At 34.9% G+C, this 23,216-nt stretch overlaps 3 protein-coding genes across 4 annotated transcripts; 1 reads left to right on the top strand and 2 right to left on the bottom strand.

Moving 5' to 3' along the window:
- The first annotated feature begins 791 nt into the window (after positions 1 to 791).
- LOC105133891 (protein CHROMATIN REMODELING 20-like) lies at positions 792 to 16,462 on the top strand. Of its 2 annotated transcripts, none has more exons than XM_011038048.1 (26): positions 792 to 909; positions 1,189 to 1,338; positions 1,784 to 1,846; positions 1,932 to 2,027; positions 2,124 to 2,216; positions 3,710 to 3,900; positions 3,978 to 4,221; positions 4,797 to 4,910; positions 5,678 to 5,761; positions 6,247 to 6,708; positions 7,403 to 7,692; positions 7,820 to 7,908; positions 7,992 to 8,209; positions 8,897 to 9,016; positions 9,412 to 9,578; positions 10,321 to 10,462; positions 10,580 to 10,729; positions 10,809 to 10,864; positions 10,952 to 11,252; positions 13,784 to 13,916; positions 14,063 to 14,124; positions 14,251 to 14,477; positions 14,624 to 14,827; positions 14,908 to 14,986; positions 15,063 to 15,331; positions 15,657 to 16,462. In XM_011038048.1, the coding sequence occupies exons 2-26, from the start codon at positions 1,219 to 1,221 to the stop codon at positions 16,087 to 16,089; spliced, it is 4,407 nt and encodes a 1,468-aa protein (XP_011036350.1). In that variant the 5' UTR covers positions 792 to 909; positions 1,189 to 1,218; the 3' UTR covers positions 16,090 to 16,462. The 2 variants fall into 2 exon arrangements, with proteins under 2 accessions (XP_011036350.1, XP_011036351.1); XM_011038049.1 differs by having other exon boundaries at positions 1,060 to 1,338.
- A 1,205-nt stretch (positions 16,463 to 17,667) lies between these two features.
- LOC105133888 (zinc-finger homeodomain protein 2-like) lies at positions 17,668 to 18,907 on the bottom strand. The gene has a single exon (XM_011038038.1). It carries the CDS (start codon positions 18,247 to 18,249, stop codon positions 17,851 to 17,853), a length of 399 nt encoding a protein of 132 aa, XP_011036340.1. The 5' UTR covers positions 18,250 to 18,907; the 3' UTR covers positions 17,668 to 17,850.
- Positions 18,908 to 19,045: 138 nt separating this feature from the next.
- LOC105133911 (Calcium-dependent lipid-binding (CaLB domain) family protein) lies at positions 19,046 to 21,072 on the bottom strand. Its single transcript, XM_011038073.1, has 2 exons — positions 20,992 to 21,072; positions 19,046 to 20,348 (listed from the first exon to the last, which is right to left on the bottom strand). Exons 1-2 carry the CDS (start codon positions 21,070 to 21,072, stop codon positions 19,281 to 19,283), a joined length of 1,149 nt encoding a protein of 382 aa, XP_011036375.1. The 3' UTR covers positions 19,046 to 19,280.
- Positions 21,073 to 23,216: the final 2,144 nt, after the last annotated feature.

Here is a 23,216-nt window from a genome sequence, read left to right as displayed (position 1 = left end):
AATTTAAAAAGTCAATGCGAGCCAACATTCTTTTTTTTCTCCTAATTTTATAGTTTGAAATTATTATTTTTTTTAAATTTAACTTTGTGATTTTCTTCGATTACTATTTTTTCAGGCTATCCTGATCTTATTACTTCAACTATAAGTTTTATATGTCAACTCGGGTTGATTTACTTTTTATTGCCCAAGTTACTATATTTCACTATTTTATGTTTTTTTTTGTTATTTTTATTTATTTTTATATCTTTAGAGGTTTTTTTTTCAAGGTAGCATAATTTTTTTAATAAAATTTTATCTATTTACTATCATTTTCCATTTCTTTATCATCTAATAAAAATAAAATTAGCTTAGCAAACCTAAATGAGGTTATAATTCAAGTTGTTGGTTTCTATTATTTTTTTAAAATGCATTTACGGCGCACAAACATTATTTTTTATGAAAAAAAAAAAAGACCCACAAAGCAGCAAGTGTCATGTCTAGTCCAAAACTACTTTCTAGCCTTAATTTTTATGAATTTAATATTAAGGGTTGTTTGTTTACTAGGCCCTGCACGACGACGTACCTTGCAAAAGCATATATTTCATGCTTTTGTATTAATGGATGATGTACCTTGCAAAAGCATGTATTTCATGCTTTTGTATTAATGGATGATTCTGTGATTACAATGTAATTAGGGACTACTTTGTAACATAATAAAAGTAAAAGGACAACTTTTGTTCTTCTTAAACATTACGAACCATATGCACCTTAAAACATAAATTATAATTAAGTTAAATTCAAAACAACCCCATACCAAAATTCAAAATCATAAAAACCCTATTCAAACACATTACCAATTAATTAAAAGCCCCAAATCCTCTTCCCTGTACATCAGAAGTCACGTTCAATCCTCGAGGCTAATTCTCTAAAGTAAATTACTTTCCTGCTAAAATTCTGTTGTGTTTTTGTTATTCATCGATTTCGATTCAGTTTCGAATTAAAAATTCTTATTTTTTTTATTGAAAAAACAACGAACATTACTGGGTTTTGTAGTAATACATTAAATTTGAAATTTTGAAGGAATAATCGGCATTATAAGCATGATTCCTCTCTGGTTTTTGTTTCTTTTAAGATTTGTTGCTGTTTCTGTTCCTGGGTTTTGCTTGAGTTCCACATAAAGCTCATTCCTGTTTTTTTTTTTTTTTGGAGGGGCTATATTGATAGCCAATGTGAGTAAAAATGGAGGAAAAAAATGAGGAAGTTGAGGACATTGACAGTGCTTCAAGTGATTCATTTATTGATGATGATGAGAATGATGAGCCTTCTACATCTGGACAAGAGGATGGGACCCGTATTCAGGTTTTTTTCGTTGCTTTATGTTAAGTGTTAAGTGTTATTTATCACTGTTGTTGATAGGTAAGTATACTACTTTTTTTATGTGAATGTTATTATTTTTGGATATTGGTATTATAGCTTTGAACCCAGCAGTTTAAACTTATGAAATAAGAACCTGGTTTGATGCGGATTTTCCAATGACCAATCTTGAGTTAATGAATATTTCATCAAGTGGAAATTTAAAGAGACATGCTTGATAAAAGGGCAGAAAGAAGAGAAACAAACGGTTTTAGGTTAACAATAGGACTAGCGAGAGTAACAATAGTTGTTTTCCATGGTAGGATATGGTACCATATGAAAGTTATAGGTGGATTATGTCCACAATAAGAGATCATTTTAAACTTTGTGTAAGTTTAAAACTTGTCAATCTTGTAGAGCAAACAGTTCCATTTTTACTTTCATTGTGCAGGTGCCTTTGACTGATCAAGAAGTAGAGGAATTGGTTGCCGAGTTCTTGGAAGTTGAGAGTAAGGTATCTTTTTTTGGCTTAATCTCAGCATTCTGCTTCTTCTTTTTTTTTTTAATTATTTGAAAAGATTCACAGAAACTTACTTTAGGCTGCAGACGCCCAAGAAGCACTGGAAAAAGAGTCTGTTGCAAAAGTTGAGAGTGATGTGAGAGAGGAGTTGGCACAAAGTCTTCAGGGTGATGATGTTAGTTTCTTGTGCTGCTTTTTAACTTTTTTAGGAGTTCTCATTATATCAACCTTGCCTATCATTTATGCTTTTCTTTCTTATCCATGTCTATAGCTGGAGGCGGCTGTTGAAGATGAGATGGCAACTTTCAGGGAAGAGTGGGAAAATGTGCTTGATGAGCTTGAGACTGAGAGCTACCATTTGTTGGTCTGCTTCTTTCCTCAGTTTGTGTAAATTCTTCTGTTCTTAATGCATTTTACAGTGCACACATCCTTTTTTTCCTGAAATACAGTGCATGTATCTTGAGACATTAACCAGGCAAGGTCCAAATTTGATACATCTCCCATGTCATTTTCGCTGCAAAAAGCTTCTTTGATTCATGAGCTGTTGCTGTATTTTTTTTGCTGTTGTCTTGCCCTTCAATATCCACAATGCAATTCCATTGTATATGAAGCTTACACAGGAGGGGCTTAAATTCATTCTCTTGTTGTTGCTTCTATTCTATTTTGAACTTCTTGCATCAGGATATTGTTGCTACTGTTATTTATATGATTCTAGCATATTCAGTTTGGCTAGTGGCTGCATGGGCATCGCTCAACTTATGCTTTTTACCATTTTTCCATGGTTTTGAGTTCATGCATACAAGCTATCAATTTGTCAAACAGACTGATTGAAATGGAACAACTGAGCATTGTAGTTATCAGCAAGCAGGTCTGAGTTGTGATGTGATGCGATGTGAGACAGAATGGTTTTAAGAATAGTATATATAGGGTTGTAGGGCTTGCAAATTAGTTGTGATTGCACATTTACCAAGAAGTGCTGTTTTAGGAGTGTTAGAATGAAGGAGGAGGACCAAAGATGTATACTATTCTTAGTTTGAAGAAAGTAACTACAGATCAAAAGGCAGATTCCAGATGTCTTCAAACGCACTTGAATTCTGAAATCAGCTGTTTTAGGGCTTTTACATAGACATGGAGACCGCTCAACCCCTGCACACCCTGTATTTAAGGCAGTTTTGAAGCATCATTAGGATTAGAATCTTGGGAAGTAGATAGTTAAATACTTGACCAAAAGACATATTAAAGGATCACAAAAAACTTGGTGTAGGCCTTATTAGGATATAACTAAGGCCTGTTCCAAGAAATCAGATTTAAACTCTTTGATTTTGAAAGGGGTGTTCTATGTTAAGCTAGCCTGAGATGCAACATCATATATTGTATTCTTATGGAGTTGGATTGACTGAATCATTTGCAGTTGATTTTGCAAAGGAAAGTGAAGTGGTAGAATCTTAAGACTCTTATCTGTCGATTCTGGAGTGTGGATTCTCAGAATTGTTTTGAATGGTTTGGAGTTTGGTTGTTGACTACATTCCTTTAATGATTCCAGCTGTAGAAGAGCTACTAGATCGCAATCATTAAGTCTAACTAATCCATTAATCCATGAAGTATGAGCAGTTCTTCAAAATTCACATATTATGGAACCGTTAGATTTTGGATTGTTAAGGAAGTAGTATGATTTAGTGACAATGTTTATGGTGACTGTAACTGTTAAGGTAACATGGTTGCTAGCATGGACTAAGCCATTTTCTTTTTCTTTTTTATTTTTGTGAAGTGACCATCTTTGATCATTGCCTATAGGAAATGAAGTTGTCATGTTATATTTCCTTTCACTTCCCCTAATTCACATGCTTTGCCTAACAGGAACAACTTGATGGATCTGGTATTGAGCTACCAAACCTTTATAAGTGGATCGAAAGTCAGGCTCCTAATGGTTGCTGCACTGAAGCTTGGAAAAGGAGGGCACACTGGGTGGGATCTCAGGTGACCAAGGAAACTATTGATTCAGTTTCTGATGCTGAGAAATATCTTCAAATCCATAGGCCTGCTAGACGGTAAGGTTTTCATTTTTCAGCAAGGTGAATTGTGCAAGGTTTGAAATCCGTTTAAATGATATACTTTCTGGGCTTAGACGTCATGGTAAATTATTGGAGGAGGGTGCAAGTGGATTTCTGCAGAAAAAACTTTCCGTGGATGGAAGTGAGGCTATTGTAGAAAATGGAGAAGTAGACTGGGTCTCTATGAAGAAACTATTCTCAACTAGCAGTGGGGAGGATGTTGCTTCATTTGGTAGTAAGCATTGGGCTTCTGTTTACCTGGCCAATACTCCACAGGAAGCTGCACGTATGGGACTTAAATTTCCTGGAGTCAATGAGGTGACAAATTAAATTTGAGAGTATAATTAGCCACATTATGACATTTCTGCTTAATGCCTTCTGTCTTGAGCATTTCTCAACCCTTCAGCAGCTTGATGTTGTATCATTTGAAATGAAAATTGATTCAAAATATTACTGGGTGACAAGTGCTAAATGTTTTTATCTGATTCTGGTTGATCTGATCTATTGGTTCATTATGTTTTGTCTTCATGCTTAGTATAAACCATCTGTACTTTCAGGACTTGTCTTTTTATTAAATGGGGTTTTCTTTTCCAATTCTGTTTTTCTGCCATTGTAATTCAAAGCAAAGCAATCTAAACATTGAATCAGGTTTGAAGAAGCGTATCCCCTCACCCATTCATGGGAAAATGTTTTTAGCTGAGTTTCGTAATAGACTCTGGCTTTTTTAAGTTTCTAATTGACTGACAATTACTGTCAGGATTGGTTGGATATATGTTTTGTGGTTTTGGTCTCTCTGTTACAGTTCCTTTTATCATCATTATTCTAAAGTTCCAACTCGACAATGTTCTTTTTGATTGAATCTTCCAACGGTTTTGAGATTTTCTTTTTGTCAGGTTGAGGAGATTGAAGACATTGATGAGGATTCCATTGATCCATTTGTTGCAGAGGCTGTGGCAAATGAAAAGGAACTTGTTCTTTCAGAGGAACAGAGAAAAAGTTATAGAAAGGTTGGTCAATATTCTTATGTTGAATATTATGATTTTCCTTTCCTGAAAATTTAAGATTAAGATTCTGGACATTGAATTACTTGCTTTTTGGAGTACTAAAATGATTAGCTAGTTCATTAGAATAACTAGCACAGCCATTGAAGAACTTAATCCATCAATAATCAGATGGTTCAAAATGCTGCTTTCCTTGAACTATCTTTGCTCTGATGAGGTGATCCGAGTGTCCCTGGATTCTTACAATTAAAGTTCCTATTGATTCTCATTCCCATTGGTGGTCAAGCAGCCGTGTTTCTACTGGTGCTTTAGGAACTCCTTGAATTTTTTTTTGTTAGTGATTGAGATTTTTTTTGATATTTGGAACTTTGTGATTGTAATTTTTATTTCTTAATCCAGAAAATCCAAACCTTCGTGGTACCTTGGGATTATTGTATGATAATTTTCCTAGCTTCATTGTGATGTCATGCTTCTGTTGTTTCATGGGAGTTTTCTTAGCTGAGGTTCAGTGGGATTGGGCTGGCCTTCTATGATATTCCTTTTGCTTTCATCTCTTGGAGGATGACTTTTGTCCAACATGCTTTTGCTTTTCTTTTCAGTCAGTAAATATAATTTTCTTGTTTCTAGAATTGTATTGGTATTTCATCTTGCAATTTGTGTCCGGTAGATTATAGTGATTGTCAAGCTTCTTTGATTGTATGCTTTGTTGATATTTAAATTGTATATTTCTTGTGCTTGTACATTGAAAGGTTCTTGTTTCTGTACATTGAAAGGTCAAAGAGGAAGATGATGCAAAGATTGATTGGAAACTTCAACTTCATTTGAAACAGAGGAGACAGCGTAAGAGATGTAAACAGGTGAGACTTCCACTCATTGTTTTCTTCATTTGTCATTTCCTGTTATCTAAGCCATGAATTCTATCTTCTGGTGGTGAATGATGGGACTCTTGACATGATCTCATAATAGCGGAAGGCTGTAAAATTTTGGTTGTTCTGAGTCTGAAATTGTTCCATATTAAACTAGGTCTTGGAAACTCAATTGATTGCATATGCTGATTCTGTCATGTTTTTAAAGTCCAACTGTTTCTAATTAAACTATTATAGTTTGAATTAGGTGTAGGAAATTTAATTCATTGTGTAGTGTTTGCTTCAGCTATTATGTCTTCAATAGTTCAACTGTTCTTTTTTTAATTTTTGGCGGGGATGCTACAGAGCATATAATCTCAAGGCAATCCTTCAATATTGAATTCCTAGTAATTAGAGTAAAACTATATGTTCTCTTGAAATGGACTGGTCATGTTCCTTTTTCTTGAACTCTTCTTGAACATGGATGAGCCACACAGCCTCTGGATGATGATTACAATGAAGTCACATGCCAAGATTTGAAGAAAGACAAGCTTTCTGTAGACCTTGTAATGGAACATTCTACAGGTAAGAGCAATTCAGTTTTCCCAGACTCTGCGCTACCTGATGCCACTGAACCTAGAAGGTCCAAGCGTCCAAATGAGAGTGAGGATCTAAGCATCAATGATAAGAAGATTCGGACTGTTATCATAGACAGTGATGATGAAGCGGACATTCTGGAGGATAAATCAGTACACAACATTAAAGTTGAGGATCAATCAACTTTGCAAGAGAACACTGGGGACCCTACAACTGATTGCAATCCTTCACAGGGTTCAAACGAGAAGTTTCTGTGCACTGCCTGTGATAAAGTGGCTGTTGAAGCGCACTCACATCCACTTTTGAAAGTAATAGTTTGCAAAGACTGTAAATTCTTAATGGAGGAAAAGATGCATGCAAAGGTATGAACTTTAATTTTTCCCTGTGCATTTAACCAAGTTGCTTTAAATAAGTTATAAAATGCTAAAATATCACGCTTCATAGATACACATGCAAGCAGTTACCTAAGATTATTGTCGTAACTAGGTGGTTTTCTGGTTAGCCATCGTAATAATTCTAATGAGTGGATCAGCTTACTAGGATTCTTGTTTTACTTGAACAACGTTAGGAAGATGCTCTCTTTTGTTGCATTTATGATGTGATATATTGATGAAATGTAAAATAGTTTTACATTTCATCAGAGAACAATGGAAGCACAATAATTTTAACCCTTATGGAATTATCAATGTTACTGTTATCCCTAGTCAGTAGCTAATAAAAACTCAAGATGTAACAAGAACATTTACCTCCATTTTTACAAGCCATAGAAGTCTGATGATTATAAGACTGCTGGTTCTTACAATTGGCTATGACAAATCCAAGCAGTTGACTCTATTTCTTTTAGCATGCGTAACAAAAACAACAAATTAGAACTCTGATTGCTTGGAGTCTGAAACATTTTTAAATCTTTGAATTTCTCCCTGCAGACTGTTACATCTTGCTAGGATCATGGAATTTGCAAAAAGTGAAAGATTACTAACTTATTGTTTTTATTTTAAATGCTTTTTATCCTATTATATTTTCCACAATTCCATTCCTGAGCTTAACTTGTTGCAGGATCCTGACTGTTCTGAGTGTTACTGTGGATGGTGTGGACAGAACATTGAATTGGTAAGTTGTAAGTCATGCAGAACATTATTCTGCACTGCTTGTATAAAACGGAACATTGGTGAAGAGTACTTGCCTAAGGTTCCAGCTTCTGGTTGGCAATGTTGTTGTTGCTCTCCAAGTCTGCTACAAATGTTTACATTACAGTTAGAGAAAGCCATGGGTTCTGGCGATACAATGATTACAAGCTCTGATAGTGATTCAGAGTCCTCAGATACAGATGGTGGTGTTACAATCAGGTATCCTGTTGTTCCTTATGAGACAGACCTTTGTCTGTAGTTTTATGTATTATTCCCTACCGTATCTAAAATTTGTTATGAGATTGTATCTCAAACATAATTCTCAAATTATGCTACTTTGTATCAGATCTAAGAGAAAGATGAAAAAGAAGATTAGAAGGATCATTGACGATGCTGAATTAGGAGAAGAGACCAAGAGAAAAATTGCTATTGAAAAGCTGCTCTTTTTTTTTTTAATGATTGATTTGATTAAATCAGGCATGTCAGTACTGATTATGCATTGTGTTGTGATCTTATGCAGGAACGTCAAGAACGCTTGAAATCCCTGAAAGTACAGTTTTCTGACAAATCCAAGATGATCAATCCTGCAGGCTGCAGTGGAAACTTAACTGAGGGTGCTAGTGTTGAAGTGCTTGGTGATGCCACAACAGGTTATATTGTGAATGTCGTGAGGGAAAAAGGTGAAGAAGCTGTGAGGATTCCTCCAAGCATTTCGTCGAAATTGAAAGCCCATCAGGTTTCATTCTATCCTATGCAGGTTTCCATACTTAGTTTAGTGGTCTCATTAGTTGGTTGCGTCATTCTGTTTCTTGTATCCAAACTGTAATTACAGTGCTTGAAAACTTAGTGCGCTACCCTTCAGGGTTCTTAACCCACCACCTTGTCAAAGAACCATCTCAATCCAACAACTTAAGCTTTTAGGTGAGGTCTCAAGATATAATTTTATATTATTCTCCAACACACCCCCTCAAGTGAAAGTGCTTTGGGCTTGAAACTTGTACAGGCATACATTACCTTGTGCTTAATTTTTATCAAATAAATAGGGATGATGAGATTCGAACTTGAGACCATTTAGTCATTAAGGCTTTGATATCATGTCAAAGAACCATCTCAACCCAACAACTTAAGCTTTTAGGTGAGGTCTTAAGATATGATTTTATATTATTCTCCAACACACCTTGCTCAAAATTAATTTTTGGTTCTCAACTTGCTTTCTTATTATTCCAGCAATTAAGATTTCAGCACATTTTACATCAGCAGGCATTAAATATGGGCATTTAAAGTGTAGGAAGCGAGGGCCTGAATGGGGGTCCATTTGATGTGCTTCCTTGTCAAATGTTACAGCTCTTATTTTTCATTCTTATTTCTATTTTATTATAAATGTTTCTTTTTATTGCTTACCCAAGTTGATTTGAGATTGCAGGTGGCAGGGATAAGATTTTTGTGGGAAAATATTATACAGTCAATTGGAAAAGCAAGGTCTGGTGATAAAGGTCTTGGTTGCATTTTAGCGCATATGATGGGCCTTGGTAAAACTTTTCAGGTACTCTGTTTGGTTCCTCTTTTGAATCCACTTCCCATGGGTAATATATGAGGGGATATAATGTGAGTGGTGTTGAGAATGTTTGCCACTAAATCTGATAAGTGTTAACTGGTGAGTTTTTGCCAATTTATTTCAACCTTCTAGATACGTTATTCTCTCTACCCCTGATGTCCGCAATTAAATGTTAACTCCAAATATTCTAAATTATATAATTATGTACTTAATTATAGCATGGTGAACAATCCGTTTAATGGTTGTAGTTTTAGTGGCAGTGCTAGTAATAGCAGGAACCCCTGAATGCTGACTGCCATGCCATAATTTAATTGTGCAGCATAGCATTATAGTTGTTTAATTTGGTTGGATAGATAGCTAGATTTAATGAATTGCATCTACAGGTCATAGCTTTTCTGTACATTGCCATGAGAAGTGTTGATCTGGGTTTGAGAACAGTGCTCATTGTGACTCCTGTGAATGTGCTGCATAACTGGCGCAAGGAGTTCATGAAGTGGACACCTTCAGAAGTAAAGCCACTCCGTGTTTTCATGCTGGAGGATGTGTCGAGGTTTTATTACATAACTTTCCCCTTTCTTTCTTTTGACTGAATGGCAAAGGAAATTGTCAAATTAATTTTACTTGTGAAGTTTCAAGTGTAGTATTATCTGAATATATGCTCTTAACTAAGCTAGATTGCAAGTTCTTTTATATGGATTGTTAATGATGGCAGCAATTCGGCATTTATCCCTTGAAAATATTGTGGAAATTGTTGTCAATGAGTTTTGGGTATTTTACTAAAAGAATAGCAAATGTACCTGATGTCCAAATATAAAAAGAAAAGCTAAGATTGCTAATATTTTTACAGCATCCACCAACTGATCAGGCAATGTCATGTATTCTTTACCCGTGTTCTAATCTGTGAGCTCACTTTAATTTTTACACTTGTCTTGTGAGGTTTAACATATCGAGATCCATTTTATTTTCTTAGAGTTTGAGCGCAATTGGGGAGAAAAATCAATTTTGGTGTTTCTTTTGTTGGAAAAGATACAAAAATGGAAAGACTGACATCTAATTAATCTAGGTCTGGCTATTGTGAACTATTGATAGTTTAGGTATCCGGCAGAATATCTTGAATATTTTACATAGAAAGGTTTAGTCAAGGCAGTGTCATTATATCCAGTTTAGGATTAGATAATAAGTCCACCTCACTCACTCACCCCCTCTTTCTCTCTTTCTCTCTTACACTCTCTCTTTCTGTTTGGATCTTCCATTCTGAACCTTTTTAATTTACTGTTGGTTTCTGGCATTAGGGAGAGAAGAGCGGAATTGCTTGCAAAGTGGAGAGCTAAAGGTGGTGTATTCTTGATTGGCTACTCTGCCTTTCGGAACTTAACCCTTGGAAAGAACGTGAAGGAACCAAAACTGGCTAGAGAAATTTGTAATGCCTTGCAGGTAATTTGTGTCTTAACCTTCCGCTCAGTCCGTGCTTTGAATCACTCAAGACCAATCATTGATCTTGATACACACAATTAAACATTGCATTGATGAAAATTGCTTTTCTAATATCAGGATGGACCTGATATACTTGTTTGTGATGAAGCTCATATAATCAAGAATACCAGGGCTGATACAACCCAAGCACTGAAACTCGTGAAATGCCAGAGAAGGATAGCATTAACTGGATCACCTCTTCAGAACAATCTAATGGAGTATTATTGTGTAAGTTGGTCAAGATGATTAAAGATTCTGATTCTCTAGTCAAGGGTATGCTTCTTATAGGATTTATTATCCGAAACAGATGGTTGATTTTGTAAGAGAAGGTTTTCTTGGCAGCAGCCACGAGTTCAGGAATCGGTAAACTTTATATCTGACATTTTTCTGGCTGCTTTCTCCTTTTGACCTGCTCCAGTACATCTTAATTAGGTGTTCTCATGCTTGCAGTTTCCAAAATCCTATAGAAAATGGACAACATACTAATTCAACGGTTGATGATGTAAAGATAATGAACCAAAGATCTCATATTCTCTATGAACAATTGAAAGGGTTTGTTCAAAGAATGGACATGAGTGTGGTGAAGAAAGACCTGCCACCTAAAACTGTATTTGTAGTGGCTGTAAAGCTCTCGCCATTACAGAGGAAATTGTACAAGAGATTCCTTGATGTGCATGGGTTCACAAATGGCAGGGTTTCGAATGAAAAGATGAGGAAGAGCTTTTTTGCTGGTTACCAGGCATTGGCTCAGGTTTGTTGTTGATTATTATGTCTGTCGTGCCTGTAGTAAGCTCTTCCTTTATGATAGATGGGCACACACTTATACATATGATATCATGTCTTTTATGTTCCATTTACCCATTTTGGTAGTACAATGTGACATATGACCATGTGTATGTGTATGTAACACCCATCAATACAACTTAAAAGTAATACCCCTGTCTTAAAGTCTTATAAAATTGATTTGGTTTATCTGGACATTCAATTGCTTAAACTTTAAAGTTATATATCCATTATTTCACAGTTTTCTTTCATGCAGTCAAAACCAAATTACCGAGGTTTCCTCCCTGACTATTTTTGTTGAAGAATATTGCTAAAGTTGACATAATAAATAGTTTGGCATTATGAAAGAAAACTTAGAAAACCAAAATTGGCTAAAACTTTTGCTCAATTTTAATGTGCAAACTTGTGTCAACTACCAGTAAAGAATATGATCATTTTACTGTAGGTATTGTTACCAAATTCATGGGACATTTGGGTCGTGGTACAGGGTTTGGGAATTACATTTGCAGATATGTGAATTCACGATATTTAGGGGGCATTTAGTACATTGATCTGTGGTTAGTAGCAGGCCATTGGTTATATTTTGATCATTACCTAGTTAAATTTACTTGACTTTAGAAAAACTCTTCCTTAATTAGTTCTTTTTTTCTTCTTAGAACAATAGGATATTCTTTTACTTTTGTTGGAATGATTCGGGCCTCTATTAAAAGTTGGAAAATGAGTAAACAAGTTACAAGTAAATAAAATATAGGAGTAATGACACCAAAAAAGGATATTATATCACCGCCCCTGGAAAGAATTAGGATTTTTTGGTGTTTTTATACACATCCTTGATCCCACTATCTCTACAATTTCCCCATCCCCTTCATTTCTCTTTCTTCTAATGTACAAAATTCAAAACAGACTCCTTGTCTTCTCAAAGGGACTCCAACCTAGTGCTAGAAAAAAAGAAAAAATAATTCTCCTCTGCTGCCTTCTCACCCCCATTTCCATGAATCTGAACACATTTGAGAATAGAGGAGAGAAAGCAGAATAGGATGAAATTTTACTTCTTTTCCTAAGCATTGGGTTAGAGTCTTTGAAAAGATAAAGAGTTGTTTTTGAATTTTGTATATTAGAAGACAAAGAATAGAAGGGGAAGGGGTAGAGATAGTGGGATTGTAAATTGTGTAAAAATCAGCTAAAAACCTATTCATTCCTTTGGCGCATCAATATTAAATCCTTTTCTTTTTAGTATCAGTTACTTCTATATTTTATTTACTAGCAACTTGTCTTTGCATTTTTCAATTTTATTTAAGGTCAGAATCTTTTCCAAATGAATAAAATAAAATAATTATAATAATTTATTTTTTTGGGATAAAAACTAACTGAGGAAGAGTTTTCTTAAGACAAGTAAATTTAATACTGTAATTGGTCAAAGTATAAGAACTAATTGCCTACTACAAACCACAAATTACCATAATAACTACCCCATACACATCATAAAGGCACGGATCTGCAGATTACATTCCTGAACCCTGTAACATCTCTTGAATCTGGTTCTGGTTGGTGGGCGTAACTGTATTTCCTTGAAGATCTTAACTCATTGCACATAAAGAACCCTCTATACATCCATGCTTTTACATTTTCTACAAAAATAGACAAAGATTCAGGTTAGTTTCTCATATGTAAGATTTTCTATGAAAAATGGATCATCAAATCATACAATCCTGATCATGCTGGTGCATGATCTAGTATGTGATTCACTATGTTCTGGATCGTTCATTCTGAAACGAAAAATGTGAGTGATTTCATGAATTGAGTAGCACTCTGTAGAAGTTGCAGTGAGCATTTAGAAAACTACAGGGTACAACAGATTATTTGTGCCACAGCGTTTGTGGAAGGTTTAAGTGAATAGGATTCGTTGTGATGGGAGTAAAATGTTGTATATATGGTTGTTGTGAGTTCATTTTGATTTGTGAAAGATTTCATGCATAGCTGGTTCTTCGACTTGAAAAAAATTATCTAATGATTCCTGCAAAAAAACATATTTGTAATTGGATTTTGCTAGTATCTGGCACCTTTTGTCTTTATATTTGTTTGTATTTTCAATTTTCTGCGGTCTCCATTTTAGATGACTTTGGTAGGTGATATGTAGAGGCTTCTAGCCATTTTTTTTACAATAGCTAGTGGAAGCAAACATCTGAAATGGTTACTACAGTTTCTCTGAGAGTCTAGTTACAGAGAATAAGGGAGTTTGTTTAAATTTTATTGATGTTGTCTTTAACTGTTCACTCAATTGTTGAAGGAATGGAGTGGGTTCCATATATCTAAGGCAAATCTTACTGAGCAAGATGGAATGCTGTCATTATCATCAGTCCAATTCTCAGTCTTATTTGCAATTAAGATATTGTAGCCAATGTTAAAAAGGCTGGCTGAATCAGCTTTCAATGATGCATGTTTAAATTAATTTGTCCTTTTGTTCTCTTGTTTTAATGAGCTTTTCATTGTTCATTGCAGATATGGAACCATCCTGGAATATTGCAATTGAGGAAAGGTAGAGATTACATTGGCCGTGAGGACAATGTTGAGAATGTTCTTGCAGATGACTGCTCTAGTGATGAAAATGTAGATTACAATACAATTGTTGGAGGTACTCTATTTCACAATTATATCATATTGCTTAGCAGTTCATGCTTGTGTTTAGAATTCATGGATATCATTCTTCTACAACCAGATCCACCTAAGTTCTCCATGTATGGTGATGTGTCTATTTTTTATTGCCTTTTGTGCTTGCAGAGAAGTCAAGGAATCAAAATGATGTCGTTCAAGGGAAAAGTGATGATGGATTTTTTCAAAAGGTGTGAGAATAAACAAACACCAATCAATCACTGTTCTTTACTGAAGTTTTCTGAAATTGCTGAATTCTCTCCCTCTTGTTGATTGAATAAATGTTTTCCTTCGTTTTTTTTTTTTTTCCTTTCCAGGATTGGTGGAATGATCTTCTGCATGAAAATAATTATAAAGTGATTGATTATAGTGGCAAAATGGTATTGCTGCTTGACATTTTAGTCATGTCTTCTAATGTGGGTGATAAGACATTGGTTTTTAGCCAGAGCATACCCACTTTAGATCTTATAGAGCTTTATCTTTCAAGATTAACTCGACATGGGAAAAAGGGAAAATTCTGGAGAAAAGGAAAAGACTGGTATAGGTGCGCATATACAGCTATGAAGTGCTTTCACTCGTGGTTTCTCTGCTTTTTCATGATATAGATTTGAAGTTATTTATATGGACTTCATATGTCTTCATAATTGCAATAAGAGAATAATAGTTTACTTCCTTTCCTGTACCCAACAGGCTAGATGGAAGAACAGAGAGCTCTGAAAGGCAAAGGTTGGTTGAGAGGTTCAATGATCCCGAGAATAAGCGGGTCAAATGTACTTTGATTTCTACTAGGGCTGGTTCTCTTGGGATTAATCTCTATGCTGCTAACCGGGTGGTTATTGTTGATGGCTCTTGGAATCCAACGTATGATCTTCAGGCCATATATCGGGCTTGGAGGTGGGATCCATCTATTGTTTTTATTCAACTGAAACATGCCCTCTTTTGTCATGATTGAACCTAAAATTATCATTTTTCAGGTATGGCCAGACTAAGCCAGTGTTTGCTTACAGATTAATGGCACATGGAACCATGGAGGAAAAAATCTATAAGCGTCAGGTGATGGAATTACTACTTGTAGCATTAAATTAGCCTGTATTCTGAGTACTTTTAATGAAGAGAATGATTTAATCAGGTCACAAAGGAAGGACTTGCTGCAAGGGTGGTTGATAGACAACAAGTATATAGGACCATGTCCAGAGAAGAAATGTTGCATCTATTTGAATTTGGTGATGATGAGAAATCTGACACTCTAAATGACATTAGCCAAGAATATAGACATGCAGATACCAGGAATGTTACCTGCCAAACCGGAAATTCTTTGAAAGAGAACATTCCTTGTTCTCATGGAAGCTGCTCATCTGATAAGTTAATGGAAAGCTTGCTTGACAAGCACCGTCAGAGGTAGTGTTTTTTTTCTTTCGCTAGAAAAGAAAAATAGTTTCTTAGCTTCAGTCCATTTTGGATGCTTACATTCAACCCTGTCATTTGGAACAAGGTTGGAACGTAGGAATATCTGATTGAGAGTATATTGATAACTGATTTCTGAGCCACAATCTTTCTTCTTTTTTAACATGTCATAGACTGAATTATACTTTCTTCCAGCAGTTGGAGTAGGTTTTTGAATCACTCAATACAGTAATAACTTCGACTGCCTATTGGTACTTTCTTTCATGCATTTATTTCACTTCATAAAAGCTTAGCTTCTGATCTTCTTCCTTGTCTTTAGGTGGATTTTTGATTACCATGAACATGAGACTCTTTTGCAAGAGAATGAAGAGGAAAAACTAACAAAGGAGGAGCAAGACATGGCTTGGGAAGTATACAAGAGATCATTAGAATGGGAAGAAGTGCAGCGAGTTTCCCTTGATGACTCTACATATGAGCGAAAGCCACAAATGTCAAACGGGGCATCTTCTGCCCTAGACTTTAGCAGCATATCTGTGCCAAGCATGGCCCCTCCTGCATCTGAGGCTTCCAATGCAGCACCATCCAAGAGCATTTTAAGGAGTCGTGTGGTGCAGCGGAAATGCACTAATCTCTCTCATTTGCTAACCCTAAGAAGTCAGGGCACAAAAGCTGGGTGCACTACCGTCTGCGGGGAATGTGCCCAGGAGATAAGTTGGGAAGATCTGAATCGGGAGGGTAAGGCAGCACGGTAAAGGCATCATCCCTTGATTTTTTTTCTTTTCATGTACGCTATATATCTAGTGTAATGTATTTTGATTGTAAAGGGAAGCAGCTGCAAGTTCAAATTCATTTGTTTTGGTAGATAATATTGGCAGGCACATTCTAGCTCATCTTTTTGGCCCCTTTCGTTCTTTGAGGGTACAGAGGAACAGGGATTTTGGGATGGTTGTAGATAAATTGGAGGGAATGAGCCTGTGTAAATCTCAGCTCATACGATCCTTTTCGATGTAGGAATTGTTGTGGAGGCAGTTATAGTCAAGAAAGTAGTTCCACTAATTTCCAACACTAATCCTTTCAAAATATGTTAATAAATGTTCTTGTATGTTCTTCCATCGTTTCACTGGATGTTCCCGAGTCTATTTCCAATGCGCAATTTAGATTCCTGTGGTAGGTTCTTGGTAGAGTTGGAGCAACTACACGCTGCTTACATATCAGCATCAAGATTAGCTTTTCTCTGTCATTGTAATTAAAAACTTGCTTGTCTGATGAAAAGCATCTATCACCGTTTTAGCAACACAATTATAGCAAGTTCGTAGCATTTTCTGCACACTTTTCCGTTAGGTTTTCGCCAATTCTTCTCTTGTGGAGGACGTTGGTGCTTGATGAACTAGCATCAATCTTGATATAGGATTGTTACACGCAGGTCAATGATGGTACTCGCTAGCAGCCAGCCTCACTTGTGTAATGGTTGGCTGCCTTTCTCATGGATAGTTCTCTCTCTACACAACTACAAGTATATTCACCTACACTTCCCAGCAGATCAATATCAATACTAATTTTTTTTTAAATATAAAAAAATATGTTAAATATATAGAAAATAATTTAAGCGTAGTCTTGGGTTGGATCTGAGCAAATTGAATTTGACAATTATTATAGAATTGAATTTGACAATTATTATATACCCTGTCAAATTCAAATGAATTATGTCAAATTCAAATGAATTATATTTGAGATGGCTGTTGGATCTAATTTATTGGGAAGCCTATGAATAATAATAATAATAATAATAATAATAATAATAATAATAATAATAATAACAACAACACTAACAATAATAATAATAGTCCAAGCAAATAACAAATAAAAAAAGGATAATTATGTATTTTAGTTGTTAGAAAAAAAAAATATAATTAATCAATAATTGATGGCAATTATATTTACACGTGCCGCTCTACGTTGAAGAGAAGAGAGCATGATTATGCATCTAGTTATAAAACAAATGATCAAATTTAGCTAAATTTAGTTTTCGAGAAGCGTTTCATGTGTTTTTTTTATGACAAAGACGCTTTCCACAATTTTTTTTTATTTATTAAAATAATGTCATTTGAGATTTTTTTTTAATTATAAAATTAAAACAATATTATTTTGTTATTTTATTAAAATAAAGTTGTTCTCATAAAAAAAAGAATATTAAACATGAAATCCAGTTCGATCAAAGTTTTAAATATACAAGTCATTGAGTTAAACCACTAGGTATGTAGGATTCTGTATCTAATGATCCCAAACAAAACAAGAATTCCATACAAGCTGCTCAACATCTCTTTATTATTTACTGTAATTTATGGTGGAGCTGCCTCCTCTTTTGGCAAATGCATGATTATTTTACGAAATTATAGTGACAAGTCTTCATTAGAGAGACTTATGACCTTCCAATATGTGGGGTAACATTACGACCTTTTAAGCTGACCAGATAAGTCTAATTTATTGTGGTGGGTGAAGAAAATGGCCTCACCTCATTTCTTGTTGCGCATTGAGGTGCCTCTCTTAGGCCTTTTTCTTGCCTTCATTTTCTTCTCAGAGCTGCTTCCATTATACAGGGACTCTTCATCGCTGACAGAGGTATATGGAGCTCCATATAGTCCATATGGAGGAGGAGGTGAATGATGAGAGTCAAGAAGAATGGTACCATTCCTCATGATCACCTGTTTTCTATGAAAGTTTCTATGGCAACCACAAGCTTCACAGATGAAAGCTTCTTTAGTCCCTTGATCTCCATTTGGAGTGAACTCTCCACAACCATCAACAGCGTGGCCACCAGTCAAGACGGCATGGTTCCGCCAACACTCTCTATACTCGGCGATTATTCTTGATTCTTCATTCAGAGGCTTGGATTTTGAATCACTATTAGCCATGGGAGAGAGGCTGGAAGGGTATCTGTGCTAATATGTCTGACTTTTCTCTACATTTCTTGCAAGTGTCATAACTTATTATAGTTGTAGAATACACTTTCTTTTACTGTCGACAGTATGTGGTTGGTGCTTTTTGCTGCATGGTTTAGAAAAGGCGAAGGTTTGGTGAGGGCCAAAGGACTCAAGATGCATCTGTCAAGATCACTGAGAGATAGCTTTTGCCGATTTCTTGGTTTAACTTGCAAGTTGTTAGAAAGTTTTGTCAGCTTATGGAAGTACCTAGAATTGGTGCATTTATTTCCCTCCCATTGACTCTTTCTTTGAAAATGCAGGATTCTATCATTGTAAATGAATTTATACTCAAGCATGCAAGGATTCTTAGGGGAAGAAAAACTAGCCAAAAAAGGAGTACTGTAAATGATGTCGAAAAACAGGTTTGAAAAATCATGTATCCTGTCCACACCAATAATGATGTCAGAGTTTTTCTGGTTTCAGGGTTTGACAGCAGACCATTGTCATTTAGTAGGTGGACTATTTCATCAAGTGATGAGGCCTGTATGCCCTGAAGAGAAGGCATATTTACAGTCATATTGTATAAACCTTACCCGGCTGCCCCTGCCATTATCTTTGACAAGTGAAATTGTAACTCAACAGAAGGGAAATTGAGGGCTTGTAACGTTTCCTTGTATCCCCAGAAGAAATAGCACATTGACAAGAGAAATGATAGAAAAATGAGCCCGAGTTGCAAAAAAGAAAAACAGATATCTATTATCCTTTGATATTATAGTGCAAATCCTCCTTCACCAGCCTTGGCCATTAGGTTTATGCACAAAAATCCCCAACAAACAATAAGTACATCATTCATCATGTACAAAGAAACAACCTTTTCTCTCACAGTATACAGAAGCAAAATGTCTACTAGCAACCAGGGATCATAAAAGAAAAAGACGTACAAGCACCATGACTTATTTCAAGTCATTTTCAACTTTCGTTTTGTGCTAAAAAGAGACGGGACAAAAAATCTCGTTGTCATCTTATAAATATGATTGACTGTCCACAGAGCTAAGATGACAGACTTTGTGATTTCCACACCTTTTCTTGTTATTGCGCCCACCGCAAGTAATGGAAATTTCACACCCGAAGGCATTGCCAAAACATGAAAACAACCGCCCACCTTCTGACCTGCGCCTGTGCTTCTTGTTTCTGCTTCTCGACTGCATCTTCCGCAGATCATTATCATAAACTGGAGGAAGTTCTGTTCTCCATCTCTCAAGCTTTGTTCGTAGGCCTTCGGCACTATCGTTTTCTGTCCAATCCTCAAGAATCGAGCTTCCTGCACCATCCGTATCATGTTGACCAGCATTTGCTGGTGTTTTAATCAATCCTTTAGCAATTGCTGCTGCCACAACAGACGCAGAAGGCCCCACATCAGAGCAAAGAGATCCATTGACCATGCTGCCATTGCCATTGCCATTGTCTTTAACACTAGGTTTAGCCACCGAAGAGTTAATCAACGAGCCACCAAGTGACCTGACACCACCCTCTTTCAGTCCAGATTCATCAGTGGTGGTGAGGTCAGTTCGGTCACTCTGTGTGCGTCGCAATTTCGCACCCTTTTCTTCAAGGTCTTTCCCGTTGGTTTTGGCATTAATGAGGTCATTGAAGCCAACTGCAGACGCGCTAAGTTCTGTATATAAAGGCATGCTGCGCATTGTACTGTCCAGCACCTGCACCCCCATGTTAAGGATCCCTTGAGGTCTTCCTGATGGGCGGCGAACCTGAAGTGCAACAAAGCGCATTTTGTTGTTGTTGTTGTTTGAAGGAAATAAGTTGCTGATCAGAACTCTTACAGACCCAATCTGAACATCGCGTAGCCATGCCGCAGCATAGATTTCTATCATGATAGAAGAGTTCTCAGCATTTATGAACGTGTCATCAACGCGGAACACAAACTTCTCGTTCCATTGAGGATTGATGTGGCCATTTTGGTCAACCTTGGTAGACAATTTCCTTCCTGGATGCACCCAAGCTACTGCATAAGTACGCATAGATTTGGACACAGGAGCCAGGTCTTGGCCTGATATAACATTGATTTCTAAGAGCTGAAAAGGGTGTGCATTAAAAGTCATGCTGATTGTTCCTATGGTCGTGGGGCTAGCGCTGGCTGGAGGGCGAGAATGGTAGCCTCTTCGCTAGTCTTGCCCCGCGCCAACATAGAAGGGACACAATGATCATAGATGAAAATGAAGAAACACTTGAAGGAGTTTTGTTGGGTTATAGTTCATGGGGTGCAGCGAAATGAAAGGGGGAAAATTAGTCATATAAAGTCTATTTTTAGACCTTGATTGTGTTACACTTTGACAGAGAATTTTCTGCGAGTTTGTCTCCTTCTCCATTAAATTCAGGTGACAAGCACCTGAGACTTAGAAGATTCGACCTACAATTTATCGGTCAATGATGAATATAGCTAAAAACAGTAAGGTAGAACAAAATCGAGAAGACATCCAAACCCTCCACATTTAACGAAATGCTCAAACAATTAGGTCCCATATTTGACACCAAAGAAGACTATTTAGCAGAGCCTTTTTCTTGGTGCCAACATCGCTCTTCTCTGATGGAAATGACAGAGGAGCAAGACATGGTCTGGGAAGGATATAGAGATCAGTAGGAATGGAAGAAGTGCGGTGAGTCGGATCCTCAATGATTCTAGATCTGAGTTAAAAGAAACCATTTTGCTCTAGATACCGGCAGCCTAGCTACTACCTGTGTCAAGCATCCCTCTCCTCCACCTGAAACTTCTTCATCCACTGATCCTTCCAAAGCCATTGCAAGCAGTCGAAGGGTGCAACCAAAACGAGCTAATCTTTCTCACCTGCTAACCTTTAGATGTTAGGACACAAAACCTTAATAGCGATTAGGGAAGATAGAGCGAAGACTAAAGAACATTGCCCCACACTTCTGCTCAACAAATTCTTTTCCTTTTGGTAGCTCACCAGACAAGCGGGCCAGGTAGAAAATATGTTAAAGGCGCGCTGGTTTTCTGGAGAAGCAAGAAACATACGTTTAATAATCCTGTTTAATTTAAAAATATGATTTAAAAAAAAAACATTGTATATAATGTTTACAAAAAAAACCAATAATTAACCCAAAATAAACTGTTAGTATCAGATAGAGAGAAGAGGAAACAAAACCCCATTAGAGACATACTGTGAGCACTGTTTAATCATTAAAAAAAGTTTATTGGGAAGATTCAAATGCTATTTTAAAAGGATATATGATGATATTTAAAAAATAAATTAAATAAAATATCATGTAATATGAGCATTTCATGTTTATATTTAATTAATTAATTTAATATAATTAAAAAATAAAAATATCTAAAATTAATAAAGAATAATAAATAAAATAACATAAAATAACCATGTCATTATCAAAATTAGTAAAAACTTTTATAGAAAAAAAATAAAATTAGGAGAAAAAACCTTAAGAAAGATGAAAGTGCAAATTTTTTTTTTAAGAATCATCTCATATAAAACAAATATTAATTAAAAGAATGGAAATCAAATATAAAAGATAACAAAAATACAAGAAAATGAAATTGAGAAAAAAAATAATTTTATAAATTATTCCAAATAAAATAAATAATAATTAAAAGAAAAAAAACCAAATATAAATAAATAATAAATTGAAAGGTTCTTTTCAAATTTTACAACGTCAACACAAAAATAAAAAAAATAAAAAATAAAAAGATAGCATATGTTAAATTAGAGATGTCTTTCTCTCACTCACAATGCAATAGCTGACTTAAGTTATAAAAAATTAATATTTATATTAAATCAATTATCACTTGACCAACAAAAAAAAATAAAAAGATAAAATACGCCAAGACTTAAGTTATTAAAAATTTATTTTCTAAGATGAAATAAATCATTGCATAATTTTAAAAAATAAAAAAAATAATAAAGCTCCCCAAACAAGATTTAGAAAAATTCTTTATTTTAAAAGTAATTAAGTAATTTTATCATGTGATTGTCATTTTATGGAGTGAAGAGAATATAAAAAAATAATAAAGCTACTCAAGCATAGTCATTATTTGTTATTTATTTATTTATTATTATTATTTTTATTATTATTATTTATTTTGTGGTCACCAAACATGTTGAAGAATCTCCATGGGATGGAAAATGAGAGTATAACTTGTGATGGACATGCCACCAGCCTTCAAGATAATTTATCCTATTCTTTATATCCTATTCTTTATTTTAAAAGTAATTAAGTAATTTTAAAAAATAATAAATCATTAGGATAATAAGTCTTTTTATCCCTGTTCAATTCATATTTATTATTAAAATAAATCAACTCCATTTATGGAGTGAAGAGAAAAATAGAAAAATAATCAATTCACTATTATAATTTAAAGTATATTTTCTCACAGGCCGCGGTTCATGCCTGCTGCCTAATTCATTTATTTTTTTAAAACTCTAAACTCTACCCAAAAATATGTATAGGCTTATTATCCTAATACTGATATTTATATATAAGCTAATTAATATGAAGCTTTTAATTGTGAACATATGCTACAAAATTTAAAAAAAATATGATGATAAAATATAAAAATAATTTTTTTGTGTTTTAAAAATATTTTTGGAAAAAACTAAATTTTATTTATTTATTTTAAATTAATATATTTTTAGTGTTTTCAAATTATTTTTATGTTTTAATATAAAAAATAATTTTTAAAAAATATAAAAATATTATTAATATATATTTTAATATAAAAATTATTTAAAAAGTAATTATAACCAGCAAAACAAGCTGTACAATATATCCGTTAAGTTATGAAATGTACTAAAAATTAATTCATTTTGTGTGTATGCTTAGAATTAATTCTAAATCAGGTTTATCATTTAGTAGTTTGTGATAAATAAGATGTAATTGAAAAAAATAAATTAAAATGATAATAAAATGAA

This window comes from Populus euphratica, unplaced genomic scaffold (assembly GCF_000495115.2).
Source record: "Populus euphratica unplaced genomic scaffold, PopEup_1.0 scaffold54.1, whole genome shotgun sequence".
Classification (NCBI taxonomy): domain Eukaryota; kingdom Viridiplantae; phylum Streptophyta; class Magnoliopsida; order Malpighiales; family Salicaceae; genus Populus; species Populus euphratica.
This window is presented reverse-complemented; position numbering and strand designations above follow the sequence as displayed.

Bases quoted from the DNA above. Each gene is read 5' to 3' on its own strand.
- LOC105133888 (XM_011038038.1), bottom strand. From the start codon at position 18,249: ATGGCTAATAGTGATTCAAAATCCAAGCCTCTGAATGAAGAATCAAGA.
- LOC105133911 (XM_011038073.1), bottom strand. From the start codon at position 21,072: ATGGCTTTGGAAGGATCAGTGGATGAAGAAGTTTCAGGTGGAGGAGAG. The intron at 20,349-20,991 runs GTATCTAGAGCA...CACCCTTTTCAG, and splicing joins AGGTAGTAGCTAGGCTGCCG to CTCTTAGAAATCAATGTTAT.
- LOC105133891 (XM_011038048.1), top strand. From the start codon at position 1,219: ATGGAGGAAAAAAATGAGGAAGTTGAGGACATTGACAGTGCTTCAAGT. The intron at 6,709-7,402 runs GTATGAACTTTA...AACTTGTTGCAG, and splicing joins AGGAAAAGATGCATGCAAAG to GATCCTGACTGTTCTGAGTG. The intron at 7,909-7,991 runs AGCTGCTCTTTT...GTGATCTTATGC, and splicing joins GAGAAAAATTGCTATTGAAA to AGGAACGTCAAGAACGCTTG.